The sequence below is a fragment of the Caretta caretta genome, chromosome 2 (genome assembly GCF_965140235.1).
Source record: "Caretta caretta isolate rCarCar2 chromosome 2, rCarCar1.hap1, whole genome shotgun sequence".
Taxonomy (NCBI): domain Eukaryota; kingdom Metazoa; phylum Chordata; order Testudines; family Cheloniidae; genus Caretta; species Caretta caretta.
The window spans coordinates 21,854,691-21,879,735 of record NC_134207.1 but is presented as its reverse complement, the minus strand read 5'-3'; the positions used below and the strand labels follow the sequence as shown (position 1 = coordinate 21,879,735).

At 43.0% G+C, this 25,045-nt stretch overlaps 1 protein-coding gene across 7 annotated transcripts in view; it reads right to left on the bottom strand.

Annotated features, from left to right (window-relative positions):
* Positions 1–25,045, bottom strand: part of MTSS1 (MTSS I-BAR domain containing 1) — a 178,627-nt gene that overhangs the window by 32,056 nt on the left and 121,526 nt on the right. For all 7 annotated transcript variants that reach the window (XM_048841599.2, XM_048841603.2, XM_048841602.2 and 4 more), the window contains exons 4-6: positions 19,640–19,724; positions 18,033–18,124; positions 15,701–15,775 (exon numbers count right to left, since the gene is read on the bottom strand). In XM_048841599.2, the coding sequence (XP_048697556.2) occupies positions 15,701–15,775; positions 18,033–18,124; positions 19,640–19,724 (252 nt within the window). The remainder of the gene's footprint in view (positions 1–15,700; positions 15,776–18,032; positions 18,125–19,639; positions 19,725–25,045) is intronic.

The window sequence follows — 25,045 nt, the reverse complement described above, 5'->3', positions numbered from 1 at the left end:
ATACAAGATACACTATCAGGATTGTGGTTGATTTGCCCCTGAAGAGGGGTAGGAACTGAAGACAGGCATTCCTGACTGCCCTGAGTTCCAACAAATTGATATGGAGACTGGTTTCCTGAGGTGACCATCTGCCCTGAGTTGGGAGCATCTTCAGGGTTTGGTGGAGGAGACTGCGTGACTCTAGTTTCCTGGTGCAGTGAAGCTGGAGGTCTGGCAAATCGCTGCCAATACGTTGCTCAAGGATCCCCATATAGGAGATGGGGTGGTACCTAGGACTGATCCCACACTGACATGGGCGTGACTCTGTCAAAGTATGGGTTCCTATAATGATGAGGAAGGAACCCTGCTCTGATAAGGGGGAGATTGATTAAATGTCTCCCTAATCCTCCTCAATGTCCTCTAATGGTGGAGGGGTAGTAGAAAAGGGTAAAGAATCCTATGGCATGGAGAAGCACTGGTAATCCAGAGACCAGGGTCTTGGTACCAAGTCATTCAGTACCCACGAGCAGTGGGGATTCTGGCTCATCTAACACTGACAAGTTCCTGGAGTAATGGAATTTCTGTCGTAACAAGTGGGTTGTACTTACAGAGCAGTTGACTTTGGTGGTACCATTGGTTTGGAGCATCTAGGTGCCAGCACCGAAGCTGTGCGCTTTGATTTTGTTGGTACCAAGACCGCGGAGTGGGAAGGCCCCATTAATAAGTGAAATAGATAGTGCTGATCTGGAGGGGCATAGTACTGGGGCCCTGCCAGTGTCATGTTTCTCCAAAGTGCTCTAGGATCTCCCTGCTCTGCTGGTACTGGAGGTACCATGGAGACGAAAGACTCTTCTGAGTCAAAAGGTCGAGGCTCACAACATCACAGACCTACCAGGAGAATTGCACTTGTTGGGAGCTGGCTCCTTGTGGTAGGAGGCTGAGCTCCTCTTCTTCAAGGCCTACCGAGTCCTCCAAAATCTTCCTCTTCTTAGGCGAAACCTTAGCTAAAGTTGAAGGGGCACTGGATCTGTCTGGAGACGGATGTATTTGGGGAGGTGGTGGTGGGGGGTCTCCTGATCTGATTCGGAAGTGAGTCAAAGAGAGCGCTTCCATCAGCAGTTTCAGTTTCGTCTCCCGATTCTTCCGAGCTCTAGATTTTAGAGTCAGGTAGAGTTACTCTTCTGGGAGCTATGGAACTCTCCCATGCAACAGATACACATAGAGTGGCTGTCACTGATCAGGATAGCCTCCCCACAAGAGAGGCAGTGTTTGAAACCTGGTGAGTGAGGCATACCCAGCCAGGACAAATAAGCCCCCCAGAAAAAATAGGGGGGGAGGAAAAACTGAACCCCCTCACAATAACCTAATTCATTCTATACCAACAATAGCTAACACTAACCTAACTAAACAACAACTACAGAAAACAGTGAGGCATACCTGAGGCAGACATGCTAGAACCCCGTCTCAGGCCAAGGCGGTAGAGAAGGAACTGAGGTCAGTTCACCAACGTAGCCCTACGTATGCTCAGAGAGTGGAACGAAGTTGTTTCGAGCACACGAGGGGCAAATGGACACTGCTAACAGAAAAATCTCTGCTCAAGGGCTCGAGAGCACATGCGCACCTGAAGTGGAGCACCCATAAGTCCACTACTAGAAAAAGCAGTGGCAATTGCCAACTGCAGCACTCCCAGGCTTTACCAGTGCAGGAATTGTGTCTGAGCCCTACAGAGGTCTCCATGCCCCAGGCGAAATGGCACACAGGGCTACCTCTAGGCTGCACTCCTGATACACTGCGATACACATTTTGAAAAACTCTGAGGTTGTAATATTAGACTGCAGATCACCAGGCACTTCCCAGCTATTGCCTTCATCAACCTGACTCCACTGCGTTACTCATGTGAAGGAGCTGTCAGCTCCAGCTGCTGCCAGAGAGGAGAGGTGGCCAACTGTGCATATGCATCTACACTGGCACTGAATGAACAACTTCAATCAACTGAGGCTTTTCCCCCTAAGTTACCAGGGAAACCTCAATGGATTATTGCCTCCATTACCACTGAAAGTATTTTTCCTCATGGACACATGGTACACCGCGATCAACAGGGAACATTAACAACCGATTAATCTCTTTATCATAGACAAGGCCTTAGGCTAGCTACCTAGGAATGTTTTCATAGAATAAAATTCTTAAATTATAAAAAAAAATTTCCAGAGACGCTTTGTCATTTAATACCGGATTATACACGGCAGTGAAAAATATACGCTGGGGGACAGTCCTGCCCCAGCTAGGTATTGGATTGCATGGCTTGACAGAATAGAAATTAGCAACAGACAGAAAGGTCTGATTTCCCCCAATCAACGAGAGCGAAGAACATCAGTGTGGTCGTTCTACAGAACACTAAGGTGCACGCTCAGAAAGGGACCAATCACTTGCTCAAATACCCTGAGGAGAGATTTCTGAAGGCAAAAGGCTTCTTATTGTCCATTCACTCTTCTCTCAATCTTGATTTTTGCTGACGGGGAGCAGAGCTACTGCGTGAGTGGTTGTGGCCTGACTCCACTCTGCTGGTCGAAAAAGCAGCAGCTTCAGGCAGTTGTGGGACTAAGAGGTCGACACAGGCAGATACACGTCTAATAAACTGTATAGAGAGCTCACCACAGCTGCTGGGTTGCTTCTCATTGATATTAACAAGAATCCATGGCTACCCACAGGACAGTCTTAATATGCTACCTTCATAGCAGCTGCTTCAGTCATGCATGATCAGTAGCATGGCATGCAAGAGTTTTCAAGGGCCAACATGCATTAAAACCTCTGTGAGAGATGCAGCTGAATGTGCTTGTGAGCCTGAATCCTAAATACTCATCTATTGAAACAAAAGTTTAATGAAAGGAGCATACTAAAAACTAATAATTCTAATTTCCAACTTGTTTTCATGACTGAGGTTTGTGCTACAACTTAAATAAAAGCTAGCTTCAACTGCAGAATTGATGGATTATTTTAAAAAAGTTACTCCTGAGGGAATTCTGCACCAAAAAATTAAAAATCCTGTGCACAATATTTTAAAATTTTGCAACATTCTGCAAATTTTATCCGTCAATAAATAAATGTGGAGGCTCCAGCATAGCAGGGGGGAACACAGGCCACTGGGTACATGGAGATGGGAGATCACTCTGCAGCGCCAAACCCCCTCGGGGCACAGACTCAGCAGTGAGGCTGCACCCAACCCTGACACAGTGCAAGGGTGGGGCCTTCCCCGGGAAAACCTAGGGCCCTGCCCCTTTATAACAGGTGAGGCAGGTATGGCAGGCTTGGCAGGCTCAGTCCAGCACAAGAACATAAGAATGGCCATACTGGGTAAGACCAAAGGTCCATCCAGCCCAGTATCCTGTCTACCGACAGTGGCCAATGCCAGGTGCCCCAGAGGAAGTGAACCTAACAGGTAATGATCAAGTGACCTCTCTCCTGCCATCCATCTCCACCCTCTGACAAACAGAGGCTAGGGACACCATTCCTTACCCATCCTGGCTAACAGCCATTAATGGATTTAACCTCCATGAATAGATCCACTTCTCTTTTAAACCCTGTTATAGTCCTAGCCTTCACAACCTCCTCAGGCAAGGAGTTCCACAGGTTGACTGTATGCTGAGTGAAGAAGAACTTCCTTTTATTTGTTTTAAGACTGCTTCCCATTAATTTCATTTGGTGGCCCCTAGTTGTTATATTCTAAGAATATTCCTTATTCACTTTCTCCACACCACTCATGATTTTATATACCTCTATCATATCCCGCCTTAGTCTCCTCTTTTCCAAGCTGAAAAGTCCTAGACTCTTTCATCTCTTCTCATATGGTACCCGTTCCAAACCCCTAATCAATTTAGTTGCCCTTTTCGGAACCTTTTCTAATGCCAGTATATCTTTTTTTTGAGATGAGGGGACCACATCTGTACGCAGTATTCAAGATGTGGGCGTACCATGGATTTATATAAGGACAATAAGATCTTCTCTGTCTTATTCTCTATCCTTTTTTTAAATGATTCCTAACATCCTGGTTTGCTTTTTTGACTCCCGCTGCACAGTGCATGGACGTCTTCAGAGAAATATCCACGATGACTCCAAGATCTTTCTCCTGATTAGTTGTAGCTAAATTAGCCCCCATCATATTGTATGTATAGTTGGGGTTATTTTTTCCAATGTGCATTACTTTTCATTTATCCACATTAAATTTCATTTGCCATTTTGTTGCCCAGTCAGTTAGTTTTGTGAGATCTTTTTGAAGTTCTTCAGTCTGCTTTGGTCTTAACTATCTTGAGCAGTTTACAGAGTAGCAGCCACGTTAGTCTGTATCCGCAAAAAGAAAAGGAGTACTGGTGGCACCTTAGAGACTAACAAATTTATCTGAGCATAAGCTTTTGTGAGCTACAGCATCTGATGCATCCGATGAAGTGAGCTGTAGCCCACGAAAGCTTATGCTCAAATAAATTTGTTAGTCTCTAAGGTGCCACAGATACTCCTTTTCTTTTTGAGCAGTTTAGTATCATCTGAAAACTTTGCCACCTCATTGTTTACCCCTTTCTCCAGAACATTTCTCTGGATCAGCAGGATCCAAGCATAGAGAGGCTAAGTGAGGGGGATCAGGTGTGGGGTTAGAGGGCTCTGTCTGGGGCAACCTGGGTGCGGGTGGCTCAGTGGGGGCATCTGGATGCACAGGGGCTTGTTGCGGGGTTCTGGGCATAGGGACAATGGGACTCTGCACGGGGGGCCAGGTGAAGGTGGTTGGGGCTCAGGAGGGATGGTCTGGTTGAGGGAGACTCGGTGAGGGGGTCTGGGTGCTGCAGGAGTGGGGTTTGATGGGGTGGCGGTCTGGGTGCAGCTGGTTGGGACTCAGTGGGATGGGGGTCTGGGTGCAGGGGGCTTGTTGGGGTGTCCAGGTGCAAGGGGGTGGGGCTCTTCGGGATGGGGGTTTGATGGGCCTGCTTAATAGAAGAGCCCTAGCTGCTACTGCTGAGGGGATGCTGCATACCAGGCACCTGCTTTCTCCCACCTGCCCCCAATTCCTCTATCCTCTTCTCTTCCCCATCCCATCCCTCTTCCTTTCTCTACTGTCCCCTGGCCCATCCCTCTCACCTAAACTCCCATAACCCCTTGCCCTATCCCACCCCTGTTCCTTCCCCACTGCCTCTTCCCACCACCCCATCCCCCTTTCCTCATTTCCCTCACCCACCTTACCCTGTCCCACCGTGGGCACTCACTGTTGTACACAAACCAGGCACTGGGACCCAGGACTTCAGAGCCAGAGAGCGGAGCACCAGCCTCCTTCAGCCAGGCAGCTTTGTGCTCGCAGAAATGAGTGGAGCCATGGCACATGACCCTGCATGCCCCCTCACCTCGCCTCAGCTTGGGGGTTGGCAATGCCCCCCCAAACCACACCTATGGGCATACCCAGTCCCTCCCCTCACGCAGCATCCCTTTGCTTCCCTGTCATTTTCTGTGAGGAGGCAAAGAAATCTACAAGGGGGTCATGCCTTCTGAGCACAGGCAGTGGCGCAGAACTCCCCCAGGAGTATAAAACGCACCCACAATTTAGGTTTGGACACTAATGGTATTGCTAGCATAGACAAGACAGATAACACCATATACGTTGGTTCAATTAAGACTACTTTTCATTGCACGCTTTTTGGCTCACAGATTGCTTCCCCACTCTTTCCAGGTGTCTACAAGGAATTTTTAATTTGGACTCTACGCAAAATGACAATTTACACTACACATTAACAAGCTGAGCACATAAACAATACCACCAAAAAACAGCTGCTGTAGTCATGCACCCCCTATTCTTCTCCTATGGCAACCGTGTGCACCTTGACCTTCCAATATAATTCACTACTGTAAGTACTGCACAGTGAACAAACAAACAACTATGGTGTAGTCCAAGAACAAAAGAACCACGCAACTGTTTTCAGACCGGTGGGAAGAAACTATACAACAGTATCTGCAATTTGTCAGAATAGCCTGTTAAAAAATGGTTTCTGTTGGATTAATCCGACTATCTTCAAAAGTAAGAGGAAAAACTCAAATGTGTTATATTAACTTGCAAATAACCTTCTCCAAAATCTCTAAGGAATGCCTGAGGTACCTTATAGAACAGAATCCTTAGAAGCCCAGTAATTGATCCAGTCCCCAACTCCATTCATAGAATCATATAATCATAGAATATCAGGGTTGGAAGGGACCCCAGAAGGTCATCTAGTCCAACCCCCTGCTCGAAGCAGGACCAATTCCCAGTTAAATCATCCCAGCCAGGGCTTTGTCAAGCCTGACCTTAAAAACCTCTAAGGAAGGAGATTCTACCACCTCCCTAGGTAACGCATTCCAGTGTTTCACCACCCTCTTAGTGAAAAAGTTTTTCCTAATATCCAATCTAAACCTCCCCCACTGCAACTTGAGACCATTACTCCTCGTTCTGTCATCTGCTACCATTGAGAACAGTCTAGAGCCATCCTCTTTGGAACCCCCTTTCAGGTAGCTGAAAGCAGCTATCAAATCCCCCCTCATTCTTCTCTTCTGCAGGCTAAACAATCCCAGCTCCCTCAGCCTCTCCTCATAACTCATGTGTTCCAGACCCCTAATCATTTTTGTTGCCCTTCGCTGGACTCTCCAATTTATCCACATCCTTCTTGAAGTGTGGGGCCCAAAACTGGACACAGTACTCCAGATGAGGCCTCACCAATGTCAAATAGAGGGGAACGATCACGTCCCTCGATCTGCTCGCTATGCCCCTACTTATACATCCCAAAATGCCATTGGCCTTCTTGGCAACAAGGGCACACTGCTGACTCATATCCAGCTTCTCGTCCACTGTCACCCCTGCAAACATCAAGAAAAAACGGTTACCTATCTATAACCGTTGTTTTTTGAGAGGTGATGCAGATGTGTTTTCTACTTGTGGGTGCGTGCCCAGGGTATTGGAGCTGGAGAACTTTGCCTAGCAGTATCCATAGGAGTGGTGCTCATGTCCTGCAGCCCTACCCCCTCCTCTGGCCATATAAGGGTGGCCAGAGGACTGCAGGATTGCCTTCTCAAAATTTACATCTGATTTGGATGCAGAAGTATGGCACAGTGGCGTATAAAACTATGCACAGAGGACCAAATGGCAGCCCCGCCAATGTCTAATAAAGTCACTTAGAAATGCATTCAGTGTTGCCTGGGTGCTTGTGAAATGAGCTCGCACCCTTTGAGGTGGTGTAATCTGTGCTACTTCATAGGCTGTCACGATACAGGAAGTTATCCACCTGGAGATCATCTGTGACGGGATGGCTTGACCCTTCATTCAGTCAGCATATGAAACTGACAAATGAGATGAGGAATGCAAAGGTTTGGTCCTATCTAGATAAAAAGCTAAAAATTTCTTGACATCCCATGTGTGAAGATATTATTCCTCTGGGGTTGAATGCGGCTTAGGAAAGAATACGCGTAAATATATCGCTTGATTCAAGTGAAACTAGGGAACCACTTCGGATAAAACCTTAGGGCGCGGCTAAAGGGTTATTTTGTCTTCAGAAACCTGGGCATACGGGGTTTCCGCCATCAAAGCCTACAACTCACCCAACCTCCTTGCAGAGGTTACTGCCATAAAGACGGCAGGTTTTGACACAAAAGGGAGAAAAGAAGGCGTGGCCAGAGGCTCGAATGGAGGCCTCACAAGAGCTGCTGAGATAGTATTAAGTCTCAAAAAGGAATCTGCTCTTTAAGCGGCAGGTGGAGACGAGCGGCTCCTTTCAAGAACCCCGCCGACATGGCGTTTGAAAACCCCAATCTTCCATTGATGGGCAGATGACACGCCAAAATCACTGCCAGGTGCTTAGCTCATTGAGAGGGCACAAGACCAGAAGACTGAAGGTGTAACCGGTATCCCAAGATATCCTAGATACAAGCCAACTTCGGATGAACTCCCTGGGCTAGAGACCACATCGAGAACCACTTCCACTTGACCAAATAGGTCTCTCAGTGGAGGGCTTCCTACTATTCAGCAAGACGTGCTGGACCACCACCGAACATTGTTCCTCCTCCTCTTCATCTAACCATGCAACATCCATTCTGAGAGATGCAGAAAGCTGAGTGTGGGATGCAAAACTGATCATGGTGCTGAATAAGGAGGTCAGAATGAAGAAGAGATATGGAAGGCCGACCTGATAACGCAAGGAGGCTGGAGAAACAACACTGTCTTGGCTACACCGGAGCAATGAGAATGAGCTTAACACAGTCCAATTTCAGCTTGAGAATGATAGGATGACAGAATTGGAGGAAAGGCATACAGGAGTGCTGATTTGCAACTCAGGTGAAAAGCACTGGTCAAGGAGCCCAGACTGAGACCCCCTTAAGAGCAAAACAGCTAGTGAACAGGCAGATTGTTGGGATGCTCCGAACTGCAAAAGTAGACTGCAGGGCACTGGGGTTCAGAGACTACTCATGATTAAAGGAGAAATTCCTGCTGGAGTGATTTTGGATCCCAGTAAGTGATCAGCCACGGGGATAATGTTTTTCCCAGGGCAAAACTGTCAGAGCCTGATCACCTCCTGACACACCACGCTGGAGTTTGCTTCCTCCTGTCTGTTCATGTAATACACCGAGGTGGCATTGTTGGTAAGAATGTGCACTTCTGAGTCTCTCATGTGATCTCGAAGGCCCTGACAGTCATTGTAGATGGCATGAAGCTCCAGGACATAGATATGCAGAGAAGCTTCCTGTTCTGACTACAGGCCTTGAACTTTCAGCAGGCCCCTGTGCTCCCCAACCTGTTAAGAAAGCATGCAAGCATATGGCCTAGCAACCTCAGAGGTACTCAGGCTGTGGTTGAGGGTTGAGACTGCACCGTAAGACATAGGTGGTGAATCACCACTAATCGCTTGGCTGGCAGAAAAGCTCTCTAACTCATCATCTACTGGGGCCACAATGAGCTCAATTCTTTGAGTTGGAACCAATGTTGACTTCCACTGTTCAGGATGAGACCTAGGAGGCGTAGTATGATGTATGTGTGATGTGGACAGGACAGAGGATTTCCTCTCTGGACTTGACCCTCAGTAAACAATTGTCCAAATACAGGAAGACATGAATACCCCTCTTACACTGTCTTCCACTTGCCTTCCCCTTGTTATACACAGCTTATTGCTGCTGCAAACTTCAGAAACTAATTCCAAATCCAACTCCCACTGAAATCCATGGGAGTCTTTTTAGTGACTAGAAGACGACGTTGGATCAGTCCCTAATGCTGCAAAAATTGTTAGTTGTCCTTATAAGGCCAGCTCTAAGTAATGCAAACTTATGGATTTAGATAAGCCCAGGAAAAATGCAAAGTACAATTCAAAAAGGAGAAAAAATACTAAAAGACTAAGCAAAACAACCGTATTCAATTTCCAATAGCATGGTTGAAGATAACCCTCTGATTCAATAGATTTAAGACAGTTAAGCAGCAGAAAAGAAGAATCCAATTTCCATCCCTTTGAAAGATCAATATAATTTGTTACTAATCAATCAATGATAAAGGTGCATGCAATGTGTTTAAAAGGGATTCAGATAACAGGTTTACAAAAAAACACCACGAAGGATTTTAAGCTCTAGACTTTAAAAATCACACTGGCAATAAGAAAAAAAGTTATTTGGGCATCACCCTGATGATAGATTGTGTGTTTAATGTAATGTAACTTCTCTCACAAGCATGGCATGATTTAACCAGTGCATATTAATCCCTTTCTAAAATAAACCTACAATTTAGCTACTACAAACAGATTTTTTTTCCTTTTACAGTGTTCCAACTAGATGCAAAGAAAAGGAAAATTAAAAGAATGATTGTTGAGTTTCAAGATCATTGAGAATAGGTGGTATTTTAATTTTATTATTTTAATTAGAAATTAAAGTCTAGGCAGCTAGTGGAGACTAGACTACCATGAAGAGGCCACAGAAAGGACTACAACCAACCAGCCACCAGGGATACAGCACAGCACAGACTTACCCAGAGCCTCAGCTGGCGGGAAGGTGCGCATGATGAGAAATTGCAGGATATAAAATTGATACAAAAAGGAAAATGAAAAAAGTCAAACTGGTATTCCAGCATTCCTAGTGTTTATACATCAATATCAGCTCCAGGACAAGAGAGAGAGTAACTTCAGATTATACTACTTTGACTTCTTCGTGTGCTGGTATCAAGGAAAAACTGCTAGCATTGATTTACAACAGTTCATTAATAAACAAACCTCCCATTACATGCCAAGCAGTTATATTTTAAAGGCAGTAACTTTAAACCCATTTAGTAATTTTTAAAATCAACATTGTTTAACTTACAGCAACACCACAGTAGCTGATCCTTAAAGAAAGCACACACTATATATAGTTAATACTCAGACTCATTAAGTTAATGAACAAGAATGAAGTAAATGTCCTTTTGTCTAACTTTCCCTGTACCTCTATTTAAAGCTGCAGTGATACATAGAACAGTAGTTCAAGTCCTTGCAATGCTGACATATTGCACCGATTGCTGCAGCATGCTCCAGCATACTTTCTGCTGCGGTTTTATAAGCTAAAGGTTGATGCAGTACAAAACAATGCCAGAAGGCGGCTACTACGAAGGAGAAACAATCCCTCTGCAAGTTGTGATTTTAAATACGATAAAAGGAACGAGTATCAAAACAAGATTTCTGGTCAACGATTTCCCTAACACCTTTATTTTCATCTTGTCGCCAGCAGAGCTAACATGATAGAGGTGTGAGAAATAAGATGCTCCTAGGTGTCTTGTCTACATTATAATTTTCTCCGAAAGTTTCTAAAAGTTGTTACCTCCAGTTTAGCTCCGATCACTGTTCCAAGCCTGGTTGTACTGCAGTCAGCTCTGTCTACATTCCCACTGCTGGAGCTGCATGCACTGTGATAGCACATGTGCTTACTTTAAAAGGGAAAATCCTAGTGTAGACACATTCTAAAATTGGACCTGATCAGAGGTCCTTTACCTGCAATCCAACTCCAGTGAGAGTTCATGAGAGCTTTTCGTACTAAGGACTGCAAAATTGAGCTAAGAGATTTTAATCAAAATGCTAATCTAAGTATTTATATGGCTGCCATCACTATAATATTTATCTTGTCTAACCAAAAAAAAAGAATTTAAAGAGCTTCTAAAGCTACTTAATAAAAAACAAATCTCAAATATATACACTAAAATTCTGAAGAGCAAGTTCTCAAGAACTGCTGAGTAACTCAAAAGTACCGAGAATCAGTATCTAAAGTAAATACCCATTAGCCCTACATGTCATGAACTTAGGCACTGGCTACTGATGGGATGAGAGATGTCCCCATTCAGGTATATTAAGTGTAAGTAGAGCTCTAAAGGGATTTTATTGGATAGTTCAGATCCAAAATGCAGGTTTTGTATATGTTTTATAAAATTTATGGGGAGGGGGGGAGAGAAAGGGATTTTTGACTATTAATTGCTTCCCCTCCCCCAAAAGATTTATCTATCTGAAAACTTTTCAGATTTAATCATTTTCCCTTGCAGTGTTTGCAGCCCTTGGACTAACACAATGCTCCACAAAGACCCTGAAAGTGAAACCTACCAAACACAAATTAAGCAATAGTGAAATAAGAGTAGTCTAGCTAGATGTAATTAGATTTTTTTTTCAATTATAACCTATGAGGTTATTCATGATTTTAGTTAATTTTTTTTTAAAAATATGATTTTTAGTTAAAATGTGCCTAACAATGTTAACTCACCCTTGCCCCCCCACGTTTACACCTACAAAAATAGCTACGACAATTTACACCAGCTGGGGACCTGGTCCCAATTAATCACAACACTTGAAGTACACACCTCATCTTAAGCACATGCTTATGTGCTTTACTGAATCAGTTCCTATGCACACGGAGTACACAGAAGTGGGAAGGGATTGATCTCTTTGGCACCAAAAAAATAATGTGAAAAAGGAGAGCAATTTAAAGATGGAACATGTAATTACATCCATTGGAAACAAACAAAAATAAATGAAAAATGTAGATCAATTAAAGCATATGCTTTTCCTATAGTCTTAATAAGCTTGTCCTAAAGCAGCCAAAAGAAACAACCTCAATGTACAAAATCAATAAGATTCCCCAAGAAAATTGTAAAATCTCCATTTCCCTTTCCCTAAAAGTCTTACCATTTTGCCAAATACCTTTTTGCAAACTTGGAAAAAGCAATCCTAAAATCATTCATTTAGTTTAGCATTCTAGTGCTTCCCATTCATCTTAAAAGGAAACACATTTATCCCAATTAACACCACTGATTCCATAGGTATAATGTCTAACTACTGATCTCAAGAAAGTCTAAAGTTGAGTTACCACATAGTCACACAGGACTATATATCATATGGGACTATATATAGTCTACACAAGACAAAAAAATATGGACCAAATACATTCAACCTTCTTTGAATTCTAAGGGATGGGGATGAAGGATGCATTGTGCTGAGGCAGATTATAATGCTCAAATCTCTGAATCCAATGCTACCCATATAGTTTGTATCCAAAGCCAAGAGGGGTCTACTTTCCAATTCAGTTGCGGCAGAAATTTTGCTATGGAAAGCTAGTAAAATTCTGGCACCAGATTTTACCTTAAATTTAATCTAGATCCAGATCTCAGCACTGCCCCATTGACCCATCTTGGATCATAAGGTTTGTTAAATATATTTGAGAAGTGGAAGGTGAAAGATTATCTTATTTGTTATTTTATAGTTCTCAAAAGCGTGCTAGGAACATTACAGAAAATAAAAGGGATAAGTTCCTGCTTGGAAATAGCTCAATTTTAATGAGGGATGTAACAGACAAATGAGTTTATGACTAGCAGGAAGTGGGAGGGGGGAAGAAACACAGGTGATAGACACACAGGTATGAATACATGGATACTCATTTGAAACTTACATGTGTCATGATGTCAAGGTTTTGGGGTTTTAAAGTTAATACACTTACAGGTTAGTACACAGCCCTCTAGAGATTGTGGTTCAAATCCTGTTTCTATCTAGAATGGAATTCGCTTAGTGTTGTCAATATAGTGCCTGGTAGAAGTTTGACACTTAATTACCAAGCCCCACTTCAGTTTGGCAGTACTAGAAGTTTCTGCTTATGAGACACTGCAGATTGATAGCAAGAATAATGCAGTCAAGACTGAGGCATATTAAGCAGATATTTAGGAGGAAGCATAAAAACATTTTTGCCTTCATGATGCCTGCTTTTAGCTAGACACGGATTTTATTTTAAGGACAATGTCTTGATGCTTCAAGTCTGGGGCGCAGGGGATATGGAGAAGAGTAAGCACCTGACACTTATTTTCTTCTACACGTCATTGCTTTTTCAAATGTTAGAGGAAGTAGCTATGCTCCTATCCATTGTGTGTGTGATCCACTGGGATCACAGGAATTCATTTTTTTTCACTTCTATATAAGATTTAGTTTTTAGCTAGACAACTGTGTATCCATACTCCAGGTAGACAGAGAAAGGACAAAAGTTTCCTAAGAAACATGGTGAACCCTGATTTCACTATATATTGGGTTGGCTATCTGGCTGGCTTCGTTTGCTCTCCTCATTTCCAACCTCCCTTGCTGCTCACTTTACCATTAATTTTGTCCTCAATTTCTACCTTAAAGAAACTTTGGATCCAAGTGAATGTTCAAGACAGACAACTCTGGGATCTGAAGTGTTCCAAGAATGCATTGCACACCAGCATGGATGATTCAGTAAGGAGTCCGACAACATATCCCAAGGTGCCAACATTTAGAAAAGGTGACTGGATTTTTAAACCACCATGGTATCTGTGTCACAATGGAGACACTAACGCAAATGGCCTTTTACTTCTCCCCTTTTAATCCTTTCAAAAAATAAAATAAAACACCACAGTAAGCTGATTTTCTCTTGGCCAGCTCTGGTTCCTTTAAAAAAAAAATCAAGGCAATACCCTCCTCTGCACACACTCCTGTACATGGGGACAGGATAAGAGAACACACACATTAGTCACCTTGCTTAATGCATTTCTGGAAGATTCTCAGATACTACAGTGGTGAGCCTGGTATAAGAAACTAGATAGGAAAGCAGTGAACATCTCCATGCTCCAGCAGAGGGGGCATTAAGTGTTCCTTCTCTCCAGGGAGTCTCTGCAGCACTGAGTATGCCGGCTGGCCTGGGAGAGAGCAAGGGATAACCCACTAGAGGATAACTTCTAAGACAAAACTCATGTAAAGATGGTTCCATAGTCCCACTCTGGACATATTCTCTGTAACTCTCCATCTGAAGGATGCCATGCACTGCAGGGTTGCTCATGGTATCCAGTGAAGAAGCAAGGGGGACTGCAGGTGGTTGGGAGGGGAATAACATACACTGGCTTGATAAAATTAAGATTGAAATCAGCCAATTTCTCAAACAAGGAGTAAACAAAGCTAAGAACCTAAACCGAGGTTATGATTTGATATTGGATTCTTCCCCAGGACAACTCCTGATACAGGCAAAGATTGCTGGCCCCACTGTGCTAATTCCCTATTTTGCAGTCTTTCGCCTTTTTTCCCCCTTCCCCTCCATTCTTCCTTTAAATAGCTAGAGAAGCTTCAAGAGCAATTTATTTACTATGAAATAATTTAGTCATATGATCAACCATTAGAATATTTGTTCACAAACTCTGCTAACTCAGTGGTCAGAAAGGGATGCCTTGGATAAAACATGAATTCATCTGAATCGCTGAGGTGTAGAAAGTTAAGGAAACACCACATCCCCCCATTCACTTGGCTTGGCTCTGCACATCCAGGTTTCAGCCAGGATGGGAAGCATAAGTTCCAACAGCGAATCTGTCCAAAGCGTATTTCCGACCAACCTGATATCAGAGAGCCCAAGAAGTGCAAGGTTTCCAGTCCAGTTTTGCAAGCATACAGAGGAGATATGAAGAATCTGAAACTTACAGGCTGGTGAAGTTTGTGCATCACTCAGCAGCGCTCGGGACCTCACTTATCAGTGTTACCACCACAGTTCTCTGACTTCAGGAAAGTGCAAATTTAAAATAAAGCACTGGCAAGTCACCAATGGGGAACAAACCACTGTGAAAAACCACAGATTCTGCTACTAAACATTGTATCAAGGGATTATGAGAGAAAGAGCTTGGGAATTTTGCTGGGGAGGAGGAAGAGGAAACTATTGTCCTGCCCTTCTTTACCTCATCTTCTGGCTTTTCACTATTGCTAAGTGCACTCTCTGACAGCTTTCTACAGCTGTCATTTTATGAATCTTGTAACAAACAATGGGAAATTTAGGAGATTATAGGTTGTAAAAGAAGGGGGTGGAAAAGGGGGAACAGCATAATTTCCTGCTATAACCACTACAGAGCATTTGCATAATAGCTTTTCTGCACTATTCCAAAGCTTCCAGGAGATTTTGCATGTATAACACAGCACAAGTCATACAACATTACCAGTTTCTTAACATGAAAAAGCCCACAAAAATATTCCATTTTAAAAACTCTCTCTGCTGATCAATTTTGTACATAGAGATTTTTCACACACTTAAGGCATTTTAAAACAGACAGCAGCTTTTATGCTTTCTACAAGAACACCATTACAGGTACACATTAGATGTGACACTATATGGAATGATGGGGTTTCCACAGAACATCCTATACCTAGGCAATGAATCCTTCACAAAAGTACCTCAATGATAAAAGTATGGAGGAAGTTACCTTTCTTTGCTTTCTTCTGCAGTTTCAGTGTGTCTGACGACTTCTTTTTTATCTCTTGGCGGGCTTTTTTGTACTCTAAAAAACACAGTCTGTATGTCAACACATTTGATACTTGGTTCAGTCTTTGTTTTACAAAAAAGACTATGTTTTAAGACACTGTAAATGCTCCCTAGACTAGAAATTTTAACACAGCACACAGGGATTTTCACTTTTAATCAGAGCAGCTTAAAAATCAGATTGACATTTTGTAGTGTCTGAAGCTTTGGTTTTGGGTGAAATAGTGCTCACATGGTACATCTACACGCAATAAAAAACCCGTAGCACTGAATTTCAGAGCCTGGGTCAGCTGATTCAGGCTCATGGAGCTTGCGCAGTGGAGACATTTGGGCTCGGGCTGGCTCCCAGGCTCTCAGACACTTCCCCCTTGCAGAGTCTCAGAGCCCAGGCTCTAGCCTGAGCCCAAATGTCTACACTGCAATTTTATAGCCTGACAGTCTGCACCCCATCAGCCTGAGTCAGCTGATGCTAGCCAACTGCTCCCATGCCATGTAGTGTATCACAGTGTAGATGTACCCCCAATGGACTTTTTTCCAAATAAACTAGGTCTTTACAGAAATCTCAGTGAACACAACACAAAATGAGAGAACTAGCTTGATTCATGACTTATCCACTAACAGCAATGGAACACAGAAGGATTTTGACAGGCCTCTTAGAACATTTGTGTTCAAAAATTAGTAACCACTAACTGTAAAATAGAGAACACTATATTTACTATCCCCTTTGAAAGTCAGGGAAGGGATGTCATATCTAGAGCTAGGCAAAACTTTCTGGCTGAAACTCTTTTTGCAAAAAAAAAAAAAAAAAAATTAAAATTAAAAATGCAGATTCTGGTTGACTGACATTTCGTGAACATGTGTCATTTAGGCAAATTGTTTTGGTCCCAAGTATGCAATCTCTCATCTGTTTTAACAGCAATACCACCTTGCTCTTATATACTATTTTCCATCAGTAAATCTCAAAGAGGTTTATAGTGGAGGTTGGTATCATAATCCCCATTTTACAGATGGGAAAACTGAGGCATAGAAAAGGAAGGGATTGCCCAACATCACCCAGCAGCACAGTGACAGGGCCAGCAACTGAACCCAGGTCTCCTGTATCCCATTCCAGTTGGCTGCACTGAGCCCCAACCTCCACTCTTCAGAGAACCCCACATTTAGGAGCCCTGCAGATCCCTCCTGCCCACTGCTCTCTCTGCTTAAATCTCCCCCAGTCACCTCTGTAGTTGCAAGGGTGAAGGTCAGGGTGTAAATTCCTTCGGAGACTGTTGATGCTTCTATTAGGCCATAACATGAACTGAGTGCTATGAGGCACTTTCTCCCACAGGGACCACTGTGCAGCCTCCACAGCAGTGTCAACTGCTCTCAGTCCAGCAAGCCTGAGTCACTGCACAGCCATGCAGGAGACCCTGATCTGAATGCTCAGAGCATTATTAGATCAGCAAGCATGATTTTGCTTTGTTCACGCAGACCCAAGGGCTTGAATTTTAAAGGCTAACAGCAAAACATAAACAAGTTCAAATGGCTATGTCTGAGGTCAACTCCCCCCCCCACCAATGCAACGCCTCGTATGTCTGAAATTGTTTCCTGGCAACAGCCATGGCTCTGGCTGCGTGCAAGTGTCCCTCTCTCCCCACACTGGGCACTCTATGGGAGAGATCACCCCACCATGGAACAACACTGCCACTCTTGCTCTGCCAAGAGGGAAGTTGGCTTCTCCTGCCCTCTAACAGATGGTTTTCCAAGTTCTCTTTGAATATTCATCTGTTATATCCTATTGGATATAAACCAAAAAAGACTGAATGCTTCAGAAGACTACACAATATCTGGAGGGCAGTCTGGCTGAGACTTGCCTTAACCCTACAGGTAGTCTACATATCCCAGGGCTGTCGAGTGGTGGGTGCCATATCCCCAGCAGAGCGCATGACAAGGCATCACGCAGCAAGAGATTGCTGAGAGAAACACCATGCCAGACTTAAATTTACAAGAGAAGATTCACCTACGTTTAGTAATATGCTGAAAACAGCCCATTACAGAGTTCACTTAGACCCTTAAGCACCTAGCTTCAAAATTAAGCCTGTAAAGCCTGAAGAATTAGCTAACTATATTTGCTATGTAGTTTTTTCAAAAACTAATGAGGAAAATTAGTATAGATACTTAAGCAAGTTTAATATGGTTTACCCAATACCCAATAAAAAGGGAAGTGCCGTGTTAGGAAGAAATCTTGTATGACAACCGTGTCCTACTATACTACAGTGTTCTTCCTCTGTAACTACCTTTTGCATGGTCTTTATCCAGTTGATTGGCCACTTTCTTCCACTCTTCCATCTGTTCTTGAAGTGGGTTTATCAGACAGTCAATTAAAGCACTAATTTTGTTGAAAAAACACAAAGAGCAATCAAATCCTGCAGATGCCCTTATTTCTCTATCCAGAGCCAAGGTCAATATTGGAGTATTTCGCTCCGCTGCAACAGTTAATAGTGCCATGGAATGCAAATATCTAAACCCAAAGGTGTTTAAGTGCCTGGTATACAATCAGGTGGTTAAATAGTTGTTAGGACGTGAACCAAATTTCTCTGGTTGGATGAAAGCCAAAGATGGGACAATCAAAAAACCCACATAAGAGGGCAACAAGAATCAGTGTGTAGAAGTTCAGGGACAGTGTGGAATAGAATATAAACCAGAAGAGCGACCTGAAACAGGGCCAATGTAAACGATTAGATTTTTCATTTGTCACACGCTTGCAGAAGTCAGTGTTTGCAGAATGCTCTAGATCGATGTCCTGAAGACTAATGGCTTCTATTTATCCAAAAAGATTGTACAAATACATAATGCTCACGCAGAGCAAAACCAGCAGCACTGCAAGCTTCTATATTCTGCCCCATCCATGTGCCCCAATCCTCATCAGTGGGGACCATGGTGATGGGCTAATTCAGCCCACTCTATGCCCACTGAATTCCTGGCATCTCTACTGAGAATGTTAAGTAGGAATTTCAATTGTTATTGTGGATTCTGTGATATGGCATTGGGAACTGTGCTCTAGGGAACTGGATTGAGACCAAACTCATTTCAAATAGGCTACTGACCAGCCAATGTTTGGCCATAGCTGACATGAACTGAATTAAAAGCAGTAATTGGGAGATGACAGGACTACCCCCTTTCACCAATCTTCAGTCATTCAGTCCCTCAAATTTACCCCATTAAAAAAAAAAAAACGTATCTAGGTCAAAGAAATGGCAGGTCATGGTTTCCTCTTACCACTGGCAGAGTATGCATTTTACTTCTCTGATAAAAGGTGTTGGAGTAAGCATATTGGCAACTTTCTTCCTAACACACAACAAGATTGTGTTATTCTTCCCCACCTCACTATTTCTGCATTCTGTAGAAATCTACTGAAATAGGGTGCAGTGGAGGAGTTCAGTTCATGTCAGTTTGCTCCCATACTTTCTTGGCTGCATGTTATTCGGATTCCCATGCATTTGAGAAGACGGGGTGAAGTACTTGCTTTTACTCAGTGACAACACAGAAATTTTAAGCCTGGTCCCCAATACCATGAATTGACTGCTCACTGCTGAGCTACAGTAACGTTGATGATAGGAATTTCCAGCATTTAAAGCAGCTTGAGCTGGCAAGTCCAATTCTCAGAATGAGCAGCTAAATCCCTGATCTTCTCTATTTCTATGAAGTCCAATTTGTTGGGGGAGAGAAAAGAAAGCCTGTTCTCACTGACTTTAAGTCAGAGGTCAGCTGGAAGCCAACACTGGTACACAGCTTAACGTGCTCCTGAATGAAAGGGGCTGTGTAACAATTACGTTTTGACTGTAGTCCAGTAGCCAGTGAAGAGTGATTCCCAAGCTTTGGGCCAGGTTGTGTAATTGCTCACCTTGAAAACTGCCTGAGTTTGGACTCTATACTTCTGTGTCTCATGCACATTCTCGTCAGGGCAGACCCAATTTCTCTGGTACCACCTGCAAATGAAATACAAAAGAGTTAAGGGACAGGGATCTCTCAGATGTGAGACTCTCACTGGGATGTAGATGGAAGCTGAATTAAATATCATATTGTAAAATTAAGTCCTTAGTGTACTATTAACACAGCAGAACCACTAAACAATATTTGACATTTAGGAAAAAAGAGATTTATTGCTGGTCACCAGAAGCCCAGAACTGGATTAACAAAAGGACAAAATAATTTTCTCTCTAGAGGCCTTAGTGTGCCAAGAATGTGTAGAGGATCAACATACTCGCAACATTTTACTTGGAAGGGATCCAAAAAGAGCGCAAGAGCTGGGAGATCAGAGCTGGGTGTGTAGGAGGAAGAAGTAGGGTAAAGAGAGGAGAGAGAGAGAGTTGGGAGCAGTAGCATAAACACTGATCAAGTCAGTGTCTAGAGAGATACAAAAAGATTAGGAGGACTTGTGGCACCGTAGAGACTAATAAATTTATTTGAGCATAAGCTTTCGTGAGCTACAGCTCACTTCACACAGTAATCCAAAGTCTTGAAACAACATATCCAGGACTTTTGACTAATTTCCTTTGGCCAGATTCTTCACAGCCAATACTGCAAAGGTTTTGACATTTAAAACACCCCATTTCAGCACAGATTACGCTCTCTCTTCCCAAACCCAATCCTGTATACAGGACACATATCGGTAGTCATCATAGACCATGCATCTATCACTTCACAATATTGCCAGAAGATGGCACTGTTTATGTGCTCTGCACTCCCACTCACTCATTTCAGTGCCTCCAAATGATAACTTCTCTTGACAGCAAACGATTAATTTTTACGACTTTTTCTCCCCAAAGTATATTTTCTTTTAAAGCAAGCATTTGCCCGCTTTATTTAATTAAACAATCATCTTGGCCTTTTCTGTGTTCAGTTAGCTTTTGTTTTGATAGCCATATGGTTCTACCTATATGTAAGCCAAGCTGTAGTTAGCATCTCAACAAACTGCTACGCAACGTCCTAACTGATTGGTTAAAAATATTCACCAGGGTTGTGTGAAACACCCATAACAGTTTTAAAACCTCAAAATGTAAAGTTTTTCATTTTGATTGTGATCTTGATCTGCTTTTGCAATATACTTTGAAATTTTGTGAGTTTTGCTAAAAACTAGGGGAAAGAATTTATTTTCAAGTGAAAAGCTCAATATGGTCAATATTCCAATTTTTACATTTAAAAAAATTGCTAAATGTCACGTTTTTATGTTAAAATTATTTTTACAACTAGCAAAATTTTGGGCCCATCAAATGAATGAAATTGCAAATATTCTGCACAAAAATGCTGTGGGGTTTTATTTTTTGGCTCTTATTATGGCAGAAGCCTTTTATTTACCCTTTTGAACATGTTCAGAATTAAATTCCTTTGAAGAATTAATTTAATAACGAACATACAGAAGTTTGAAGTTTTACTAACATTTATAAGTATTAAGGTGCTGTAGTAGAACTAACAACTGTGCAAAAACAATGACTGAAGAAAACTTGCAGATCTGAATGGGTCTTTACAGTGGAGGCAGATCAGTCTTCTCTCATTAATACTGCAGTTCATACAAAAGCTGTTACTACACATACAGCTGTGTACCAAAAAGCGGAAAAGTCAGACCCCTCATCTCCCACAGTGAAAAACTATGTCAGCTACTGACGGCATCTTTCTTGTCCCACATGCTCAGTATGGTCTTATTCTTCATTCCCCCAACAGAGAACTACCAGGCCATTAAAAAACAAGCAAGGAGCAGGACTTCTTGTCCTAATGGAGGCAGAACTCCTACTGCAGATTTCAAGGAAGGTCTCCTGAGAAATGGCTGCTAAAACTATCTCCACTGTGATTAGTGGAGTAACTTATCTTTCAAGATACAGTGAAATGCTGCATTACGCAAGAACTGGGGAAACTTGAATAGGAACACAAGTATTCTGGGGTTTTTATAGGTTAAATATTTATGCTTCCCTAACCCCACACCATGAGAAAAGGAAGAGCCATTTAAGAACAGAAAATGGGAAATGGGGAACAACGTGTTTTGTAAAATGGGGAATAAGGGTCAGCTAAAATAAAGAAGGGCACAAATAAAAACTGCCAGGTAGCACTATTCTAACCCAAGTAGCAGTAACCAGCCAACATAAATATGCACATTCAACACCAAGGATATATACTATATAACACAACAACATTGTATGAAACAAGGGAAGGTATTTACTATTAATTGTAAAAAGCTCTTTCAGAGGTGTGAAAAAACTTTTTTTCTCCCAGAAAACAACACTACTTTTGGGATGGACAGTCTTTTAAAAAAACAAACAAACCACCAATTGCCCCCCTCTACACCTCTTTGAATTTCCATGTTCTTTGGAAGTATTTCTAGAATCATAGTATATATCTGAAAGGTGGTTTATTTTTTTTATACCAGAAACATTAGGTGTAAATGTCAATCTGTGAATGAAAATTATCCTAAAAAAGGGAAGTGATGAGCACATCCAAGTTTTTGTATGCCTGTTAGGAAACAAAGTCTAGAACTGTTACAGAAGCATAGAAGGGAAGATGAATGGGCAGAGTCAATGATAACAAGGAGAAGCCGGACCAGCACATGAAATTAAACGTCAGTGAATATTAAAGAGAAGAGACTGGGAGAAGTTGTCAATGGTTAGCAGGAGGCTTAGTTTGTTAAAATCTTGCTGTGAGTGGGTAGGGCATCTGATAATATGATTGTGATGGGGCGGACCTGGCTCTGAAGGCCCCTACTGAAGGCCTCGCAGCCCTGCCACACCCGCCCCAGAAAAGGGCAGTGGAGAGGGTCCTCCAAGCTGCCTAGAGTGGCTGTATGGGACACAGCGAATCAGAAAGGGGTTGCAGGGGAGCAGCCAATCAGGACCCAGCAGGCTAGTATAAGAAATGTTGCAGGGTCAGTTCTTTGCTAGAGCTGGAGGAGAGTGGATGGTGTGTTTGGCAAGGCTGAGGGAGCTACAGGACCTAGGACAGAGCAGTGCTGGCAGAGGCTGGCGGGAACATGAAGGAGCTTCGAGCTGACTGATGGGACTCCACCAGGACAAGGCCCTGAGGTAAGGATGAAGAATGTTCTGGGGCCACAGGCAAGTGGCCCAGGGAACTGTAGCACTGACACAGTTTATTTAAAAGCAGCGGATGGCTGCTTTCTATAGGATCCCTGCGCTGCGACCCAGAGTAGAGGGCGGGGCTTGCTCAGCCCCACCAGCCACTGGGAAAGTGGCCTGGACTTTGATACTCCCCAGAAGAGGAATCGAACTCTTTTAGGTTTCAGAGTAACAGCCGTGTTAGTCTGTATTCGCAAAAAGAAAAGGAGTACTTGTGGCACCTTAGAGACTAACCAATTTATTGGAGCATGAGCTTTCGTGAGCTACAGCTCACTTCATCGGATGCATACCCTGTCTTCTGCAGGACCTGAGATGGGCCCCCTGTTGGGCTTATATCCTGGATGGGGTTTGATTTATCTCACACACAGACTGTGTGTGACTTGGCCGGAGGGCTGGATCGCTGAAGACTCATCACAAAGCAGAGAGAAAATGCAAGCACACACACTCTGCCAGGAGGGCGCTCGCAAAAAGTGAGGGCACCCCGTTACAATGATGCTGTATAATGTCAGTTAGCTTAATCTTCTTTTTCTCTGTTCAGTGTTGAATTCACCAAGCAATTTCTCATTCTAAGTGGTAAATGTGAAACTTGAACTGATCAGTACCACAAAATGAGTGGTTAATGTTTAAGTCATTTCCAAACAGCACACTAATGTATCTGACTCAGCTAGTCTAAAACCAAAGGAAGTGTTAGGAAACAAGTGAATGCCAAAAGTTGCTAAGTAACAAAAGACGATTCATGCTCATACAATAAAACACAAAGAATTGGTTTCTTCAGAACCTTCAAGATCAAATGTGCTACTAAATGAAAATGTATGCATAAATGGAAGAGCAGAGGGACACAGAGTCTGATGATCCCAGAAACAAGACATCTGCAGTGCCCCAGTCAGTATCAAAATATAGCTGCAAAGACTATTTAAGTCCCAGATCCAGACCTTCCAGCAGCTCATCATCATCTTCATCCCAGGGTAACAATAATATGGGACCATTTAAAACAAAACAAAAAAAAAAAAACAGTTGCATATAGCAACTTGCCATAAACAATTACAGTGCTGTTTGATGCAGACCATGGTGATCTTTGTTCTATTCCTCAAAGCCCTCTCATTTGCAGGCTGCTACCGTCTCAACACAGCAGGCAGCTAATGGCTACACAGTCAATCAGTCCATAGAGGGGTGCAGGTGGCAAGCATGCACTGAAAAAGCTGTTCTGTATGAGCAGGCTTCTGCCGCAGCAAAAAACAAAAACAAACCTGGGGTTCATTCAAAGCATACTGCAACAACAAAGTCACTCTGCATTTCAAATTCCCATTTAAGAGCTAATGTTGTTGAAGTATAATTAAGTGTATGAGACAGAACTGCTGGAAGAGACAATTGGATTTTTAATCTTAACACGCTTTTGATCAGAAAAGCCAGAAAACCACAAATATGTCTGTAAATACCTATCCAGGTGAGAAGGCATGCTGGGTTTATAGGATATCAGAGAGAGAGAGAGAGATGCTGAAGAAGAAACAACTGCACTGATACCTGTGAGTATCTCATCTCTGAAGATGACCTACACAATGACACTGGGAGATATCCCTGGAGCCCCTTGATAAAATTCAACCATCAAACTGGGTTGATATCCCTGCCTCTGAATCAACCACCCCCTTTCTCCACCTATCACTAAAGTATCCCTGCCAAAGATTACTTATAACCCAGGACTCTGAAAAATACCCTGAAGAGCAAATGTTTTTCGACTGGAATGGACCAAATTGTACCACACCCCAGGTATTTTAAAAAATATTTTCCAGGGGCAGAAAAAAACCCGCAGGCCCCTACCAGGTCTTCAGCCCCACATCAGATTACACCATTTAAACACTGCCATGCTATCAATATATTCAGTATATTTTCCAGGGAGAAAGTTATCTTCTTCTTTCTTGCTACTTCCCTATCTGGGGTTGATGACTTTTATAGCCAAGCTGTTGGGCAAACTGATCTCTCTTGGTATGTCTACACAGCAAAGAAAAACCCATGGCTGGCCCATGCCAGCCAGCTCAGGCTGCCGGGCTGTTTCATTGCTGGGTAGACTTACAGGCTCAGGTTGGAGCCCAAGCTCTGGGACCCTCCCACCCCACAGGGTCCTAGAGCCCAGGTTCCAGCCCAAGCCCATAAGTCTACACAGCAATGAAACAGCCCTTCAGCCTGAGCCTACT